At 50.2% G+C, this 7,660-nt stretch overlaps 1 protein-coding gene across 1 annotated transcript in view; it reads right to left on the bottom strand.

Annotated features, from left to right (window-relative positions):
* Nucleotides 1-216: 216 nt before the first annotated feature.
* Nucleotides 217-7,660, bottom strand: part of Dnah2 (dynein axonemal heavy chain 2) — a 119,487-nt gene continuing 112,043 nt past the window's right edge. Inside the window, 9 exon segments of the mRNA XM_052197141.1 lie at nucleotides 217-593; nucleotides 712-862; nucleotides 1,008-1,082; nucleotides 1,180-1,356; nucleotides 2,203-2,317; nucleotides 2,443-2,594; nucleotides 2,669-2,897; nucleotides 3,202-3,386; nucleotides 3,543-3,734. Of these exon segments, the coding sequence (XP_052053101.1) occupies nucleotides 439-593; nucleotides 712-862; nucleotides 1,008-1,082; nucleotides 1,180-1,356; nucleotides 2,203-2,317; nucleotides 2,443-2,594; nucleotides 2,669-2,897; nucleotides 3,202-3,386; nucleotides 3,543-3,734 (1,431 nt within the window). The 3' untranslated portion in view covers nucleotides 217-438.

The raw sequence follows: 7,660 nt of genomic DNA, 5'->3' as shown, positions 1-7,660 counted from the left end.
CCTTCCAAAGCAAGCCCCGCCCCGCCTGCTCAAATCCTTTCCAGGAGGTTTGGTCACACCTCCTTTAGGCCTGGCGGGCAAGTAGTTCAAGGCCACGCCTCCTCTAGAGGCCACCTCACTTTCCCTTCTCAGTTCTGGCTATCGCACTCCTTACCAGAAGTAAGTCCCAGCTTCCCCCACTCCTCCAGGTTCCCTCACCCCCCACCCCCAACACACACTAAAACACCATCATTCCATTGAGAGACTTGGGACTCGGTTTTGCACATGTTTTACTGCGCTGAGCTCCAATAAAAGTCCTCTTCCACCTTTACCGCTAGCGCCGCTAGGTCCCGTCGGAGCGTCATCATATGCTGGATTCAGCTAAGATCAAAGCCTGAGATCCAGCTTTAGTTCAAGGTCCGAGGGCTTCCGACCCTCTCAAGAAGGAAAGAGGGCTCATCAGCTGTCCAGGCTCATCAATAGAGCCGTGCCCCTCTTAATCCAGTGATCAGATGTCATGGCTCCAGATCGGAGATCGATGCCTATGACAAAGGAGGCTCGGTCTGCGCTGCCTGCCCGGTTGGGGTAATAATAGCAGGGACAGGAGTACATGCCTAGGGGAGAAGGAGAGAAGTCAAACGGAACCTGGGAGATCAGAGCAGGCGCATTTGGGAGCTGAAGCAGAGGGTGGGTCAGTATCCAAACAAGGGGTGGGGAGGGACCATTTCCCACCCTTGGCACTTTTCTTTCGGCTCTCTGCTGGACGGAAGTGGATCGTGGGCATGAGGCAGACCAGTTGCATGGGCTCGGCCTCAACTAAACAAGAATTCTTTCGGTCCCAGCCAGCTCCCTCCAGGTACAGGCCCCGAACCCAAACGCCATCCTGGAGAGAAATCAAGACAGAGCTGGGGGAAAGACCCTTCGCTGACGATACCTCCAACCTAAGTCCTCCGTCTCCTCTTCTCCCCACTTAATTTCCCACTCTTTCCTCCTCGTCCTTCCTTATCCCGAGCTCATCCACCTCCCACCTTGGGTGGATACACCAGGTTGCTGTCGTCCACAGTGGAAACTATAAACTCCCAAGAGAGGCTGTCCACTGAAATCTGTGGATTGAAGGCGACAATGAAGGAGGCTCCTAAGGAAGAGAGCCAATAGTTTTCGCTTTCCCAGGCTGCCTCCGGGCCCGGCCGGGCCGCTCACGTTGTTTTGGCGAGCGGCGGACTGCAGGACCGCAGTGAGGAAGCCGGTGGGGAAGGTGAAGCCAGACAGCCAGAAGAGCACAGGAGGACGGGCTCGGCTGGCCCACGTTTCAAACTGCTCCACACGCACGGCCAGGTCCCGGGTCCACGACGCCAAGGGCTTTTGTGAGGGATATACCTGAGGAAGGGGGGGTGCATGTGTTCTTCTCTCCCCCCCACCCCCGCAGTATTAAGACCACCTGGGGCATCCGCCAAAGCTCTCCAAAAGTTAACTCCAGGGGGAAGGGGAGAGGACCATAAAATAGCAGCTACTTAATAATAATAATATCCCTACAAGATTATCCTTTATCCAAAATGCACGGAGCCAGAAGAGTTTGAGGTTTCTCGTGGATTTTTCAGAGTGTGCTTGGAATATCTGCATAGACTACTGGTTGAGGATCCCTAATTTTTTTTTAAAGACACAGTTGTTTTTTTGTTTTTTGGATTTTGGGTTTTTTTTTTTTTTTTTTTTTTTTTTTTTTTTTTTGAGACAGGGTTTCTCTGTGTAGCCCTGGCTGTCCTGGAACTCAGTCTGTAGACCAGGCTGGCCTCAAACTCAGAAATCCGCCTGCCTCTGCCTCCCAAGTGCTGGGATTAAAGGGGTGTGCCACCACTGCCCGGCAAGGGGGGATTCCTAATTTGAAGAAAAAAATAATCTGAAACCTTTTGAGCACTGTGCTTGGCAATGTTTTGTATTTCCGAGTTTTGGCAGAGGGATGCTTGTTCTGCAGTGAATCAGGTACTTCTGGAGTACCATGCACAGTATTTGGGGTTGGGGTATCCTTGAAAGAATATCCTTGCAGAAATCAATGTGGCTACATCTCTTAAGGTGTGCATGCAGTCAGTGAATGGCAGAGCAGATCTCAACACCTTGAACCTGTCTGGATTGGAACCCTAGGCTCTTTGTAGTCTGCTACACGCCTCGCCTCCTGAGAATGAAGTGAGAGGAGGTTCAGGGTTAGGACTGGCAGTGCTGGGAGCTTACCTTTCCCCAGAGTGGAGGGACATGAGCATCAAATATGCAGTTGAAGATCTCTTCCAGGCTTGTTGACATGACAATGAGGCCCTGGATACCCTTCTCTAAGTCTGTCAGTGAGAACCTGAGTGGAAGGAGGTGGGGAGGGAATTAAAGAGGTACAGGCTGGAGAGCCATCCCAGCCCTGGCCATGGTGGGCGGGGCTTTCTCCTTCCCCTCCCACGCTCTCCAGTGTTCCTTCCATCTTACAAGATGGTCCTCATCAGCTTGTTGTATCTCTGGATCTCCTGCAGGAGGACCACATTGAGTGGGGAGGGGTCAAGAGCCAGCAGCTTCCGCGTGCCCTCGTAGTCGATCATCTCAGGAATCTTCTGCTTCACATCAGCAGCCAACTCGAGGACCTAGGGAGGCAGAGGCTCTGGCTGGGCTGCCCTCCTTCAGCAAACCCTCTCCCCGGGACATCCTCTCTTCCCACCTTCTCTTCTCGGCTCTGGCCACCAACCCTGGTGGGTGTAATTTGGGGTTGTAGGGAAAGCAGGGTCTCAAAGAGGGTCCGGGCCTCGGTGATCTGGGAGGCCACGTCAGCGTTGGGGTGCTGGCCGAAGGCCTCAGGGGGGTCCATACTAGGCAGCATGCTGATATATTCTTTGTAAGAGGCCAAGCTCCCATCCTTCGGGATGTAATAAGTGTCCAGTACAGACAACCTGGGCAGCCACAGCAGAGAATCAGCAGACTGCAGGACCTGAGCTTCCGCGCTGAGCCTAGACCCCCATTCCCAGTGCATTTGTCTAGCTCCTGGCTCCAGCTCGCGCTCTGCCTCCAAATTTCACAAATTCCATTTCCTTTCAACCTCCTAGCCTCTGTTCATGGACGTGTACACGCAAACACACACACACACACACAGACACACACACCATTCACCCTTGGCCTCTGGTCTGCTTATATCCTTTCACCCCTTACTCAGTGCTACCCCTCCCCCACAACTGCACTGTTATCCGCTCGCCTCACCGGTAGGAGGGAGTTGTTAGGCTCAGGTCAGAGAAATAATCATTGATATAGGTGGTGAGCAGGCGCCGATCCCAGTCATCCGTGACGTGTCCCCCGTAGTTGACACCGGCAATGAGGTATTTGAGTGCGTCCCAGGGTGTCTCCTCATACTCATCCAGATAGAGGCTCAGCAGGTTCTCTGACACCTGTGTGCATCCCAGCCCAAGCCCCCAATGCCATTTAGTTATGGCAAGAACTCTCCTGGGGAGGAACATCAGCTTCCTGACAGCCAATATTCCCACAACAGAGCCATGGGGCATGAGAAGAACAGGCTGGCGTGGGAGACCCTGGTTAGCACAAACCTCAAAGTCAGAGTCGTTGAAGCCATAAATAATATTCCAGCCAAGCTGTAGAAACTTTTTGCGCTCGAGTAATATGGAGTGGAAGAAGCAGAGGGCGAACAGCAGCTTCTTGTACTTGGCGGGCTTGGAGCAGTGAGTGAACTGCGCCTCTGTCATCAGTTGATATAGACGCGTCATGTTGGCCTTTAGGCCCTGAGGACAAGGAATACAGGGTGATATTTGCCACACTCAACCCCGTGGCTAGCCGTTTCCACATGGCGACAGTTGTGGAGGAGGCCCTGCACGAAGGCTCTGGCTGGAGGAGTGGAAGGAAGCGGAACACAGCTAGCCTCTGACCCGCATGTGCAGACAGATGCTCGTTCATGGGGTGGGGACCTTTCTACACTGACTGTGTATGCCACTAGTAACCCCACGCGCTCCCTCACCACCACCACCATCGTTTATGTGTAGGGCGCTGGTGCTGGACATCAGACCTTGGACTTCAACATGTCAGGCATAACGACTCTGCCACCGAGCTTCATGCTCAGCCCCGCCACCCTTCCTTTTTGGAGACAAGTTCTCATGGTGTAACTCTGGTTGGTCTGGAATTGCCATGTACTAGGTGGGCCTGGAACTTACAGATCTCTTCCTGCCTTCTTGACAGTGCTAGGGTTACAGATAAGTGCCACAGACCCCAGCCCTTCCTCCATGTTAAACTCCCTCAATCATGATGTCCTCCATGAAAGAGCCAATTTAATTTGTGAGTGATGGAAAATATGAATAAAGACAGAAGTATATACTTACAATTAGTGTTTCATTGTGACTTGTTTTATTTCAATGCTGGGGATTGAATCCCAAAGACTTGTTTGTGCCAGAAAAATATTCTACCACTGAGCATCTGAGCACTATCAGTCTGCTGCACTGAGTGTATATATATATATATATATATATATATATATATATATATATATATATATATATTGCAAGTATGAGGGTCCCCTTGGGAGACCAAAATAGGATCATAATCCAGGCCAGCCTGGGCTACATGGCAAAAGGAAAGGAAAAAGAAAACAAACAAGTAGGCAGGAGGTAGTAGCATATACCTTAATCCCAACACTCAGGAAGCAGAGGCAGGTGGATCTCTGTGAGTTTGAGGCCAGCCTGGTAACAGAGTAAGTTCCAGGACAGCCAGGGCTATTACATAGAGAAACCACATCTCAAAAAAGAAAAATAGAAAAAAGAAAAGACAAGCAGCTTTGGATGCTTCTGCAGCTCCAGTCCTGGACTGGGGTTAAGATACTTGCGAGCCGCCATGTGGGCGGTGGGAACTGAGCCCAGGTCCTCATTAGCTACTGAGCCAGCTCTCCAGCCCCTAGTTTGCCTTGCCTCTGATCCTCCTCCTCCTCCTTCTCCTTCTCCTTCTCCTCCTCTTTTTTGGTTTTTTGAGCCACGGCTTCACTGTGTAGCCTTGACTGTCCTCAAACACACTCTGCAGTCTCCGGCTTTTGTCTCCTGCATGCTGGGATTAAAGGTGCGAGTCACCACCTGGCTTACTTTTGTTTAAGAGAATTTTCTTTTGTAACTTAGGCTAGCCTTGAATTTATAGAATGAGAGCTAGAGTGTAAGTACTCTGAAAGCATGCATAAGCCTGGAGTTACCGGGTAGAGCCTGCCTGTGATCCCAGCCCTCAGGAGGTGGAGGCAGGAAAACCAAGAACTCAACGTCATCCTCAGAGATGGGTTTGGAGGCGTGGAAGTCAGGGAACAGTTTTTGGGAGCCAATTCCTTAACTCTACCCTGTTGGTCCAGGACATTAAACTTAGGTTGGACAGCGATGTCTTTTCCTACTAACTCATCTCACACGCCCCAGCAATCCAGCTCCAACACACAAACCCCGAGCCACTCTTTCTTCATCACTGGTTTAGCAGCTGGTGGGAAGGGCCCACATCTGCAGCACAGAGGATTTCTTGGAAATCTCTCATAGGCTTAGCTTCGAGATGTGACCCAAGAAATTATTTCTCAAAGAAAAGGAGCCAATAAGAAGGTTCAGTGGGTAAAGGGGTGTGGCACCAAGCTGAGGACCTGAACTCAGTCTTAGCACACAGAGTGGCAGTTAAAAGCTGACTCTTAGCTGCTGCACGGTGGTGTCGCACACCTCTAATCCCAGCACTCTGGGAGGCAGAAGCAGGCGGATTTCTGAGTTCGAGGCCAGCCTGTTCTACAGAATGAGTTCCAGGACAGCCAGGGCTATACAGAGAAACCCTGTCTTGAAAAAACCAAATCCAAAAAAACAAACAAACAAACAAACAAAAAAAAGCTGACTCTTGCACCATCATTGTCTTCTGACATCCACACTTAAGCCATAGCACAAACATCCTCCCTGCCCATCCCACCGGGACCAGCACGCACCTGCACACACAGGAAAAATAGATAAATAAAGGGTACCGAAGTGGAGAGGTTGGTGGCAGAATGAGCACTTAGCATATTCTGGTTGTGGGTTCAATTCCCAATCTTATTCAGAAAGAGGGGGACAGGATATTTGTTATATTAGTGACAGATTTATGGGATGTTTGACATTTTGAAATGTCAAACATCGGGTGGTGGTGGCGCACGCCTGTAATCCCAGCACTTGGGAGGCAGAGGCAGGCGAATTTCTGAGTTCGAGGCCAGCCCAGTCTACAGAGTTCCAGGACAGCCAGGGCTCCACAGAGAAACCCTGTCTCGAAAAAACCAAAAAAAAAAAAAAAAAAAGGAAAATATGTACAGAATACTTTGGGGTTTTTGTTTGTTTGTTTGTTTGTTTTGAGAAAGGGTCTCTCTGTGTAGCCCTGGCCATCCTGGACTTTGTTTTGTTTGAGACAGGGTCTCTCTGTGTAGCCCTGGCCGTCCTGGACTTTGTTTTGTCTGAGACAGGGCCTTGCTGTGTAGCCCTAGACATCCTGGACTTTGTTTTGTTTAAGACAGGGTCTCACTGTTTAGCCCTGGCTGTCCTGGACTTCCTTTGTAGACCAGGCTGGTCTCAAACTCACAGAGATCCACCTGCCTCTGCCTCCTGAGTGCTGGGATCAAAGACCTCTGCCTCCCGCAAATGAATGCAGGTAACAAGGGCCAGGGCCGCATTAGCAGGCAGCCAGAATACTTTTGATGGCAGAAAAAGTGTAAAACAGCCAGGCTTAAAGGCGCACCCTAGGGCAGCACATTCCTGAGGCAGGAGGATTCGGTATTCAAGATTATCATTGATTATACAGTGAATTCAAGGCCAACCTGGACTACATGAGACTTGGCCCCATTCTAAAGTAAAAAGGTCAACTTCACATTTCTTTCCTGTGCTAGGGATGGGATCCAGAGCCTCATGCGGGAGCTTGGCATCTATTTTAACACTAAACATGTGAAAAAAAATAGTGTTACCTAAGGCAAAAGTGAGATAAGAAGCTACTGAGCGAAGCTCCCAACACCCTGTGTTAGGGATTCACAGTGCTGGCACAGCAGGTAGATACGCTTCGTCATGAGGCAATGCAGCCTGGGGCCTGAGCTTGGGGACTGGAGGTGAGATCGGGATGAGGACCCTTCCCCATGAAGTGCTAGTGACGATGGAGAAAGAGAAAAGCTGAACCAAAGCCTAGATCCTGAGATATAAGGAGCAAAAAGAAACATAGAACTAATAAAAGTGGCTGGGCTGGGCTGGGTGGGGTGGTGCACACCTTTAATCCTAGTATTTGGGAGGCTGATAGCCCAGGATTCATAGGGTGAGGAAAAGCTTCCAAGTATGTTCAAATAGGGTTTATTTGTTGTGTAAGTCCTAGAGTGGCCTCTACGTGTGGATTTTGTGTTTACAAAAAATGTTTTTTGTTTGTGTTTCAAGACAGGGTTTCTCTGAATAACACTGGCTGTCCTAGAACTCACTCTAACCAGGCTGCCCTTAGACTCAGAAATCCACCTGCTTCTGCCTCTCAAGTGCTGGGATTAAAGGCGTGTGCCACTACCACCTGGGTCTTGTTAGCAATCCTTATTTGTATTTCATGTGCCTGCTTGCCGGCATGTATGTCACGGAAGCCAGAAAAGGATGACGGATCCCCTGGGGCGGTTATGAGCTTCCCTGAGATTGCTGGGAAGGGAACAGCCAATGTTCTTCACCACTGG

This window comes from Apodemus sylvaticus, chromosome 10, assembly GCF_947179515.1.
Source record: "Apodemus sylvaticus chromosome 10, mApoSyl1.1, whole genome shotgun sequence".
NCBI classification, from domain to species: domain Eukaryota; kingdom Metazoa; phylum Chordata; class Mammalia; order Rodentia; family Muridae; genus Apodemus; species Apodemus sylvaticus.
The sequence above is the reverse complement of the archived record's forward strand: the minus strand, read 5'-3'. Positions and strand labels throughout refer to the sequence as shown.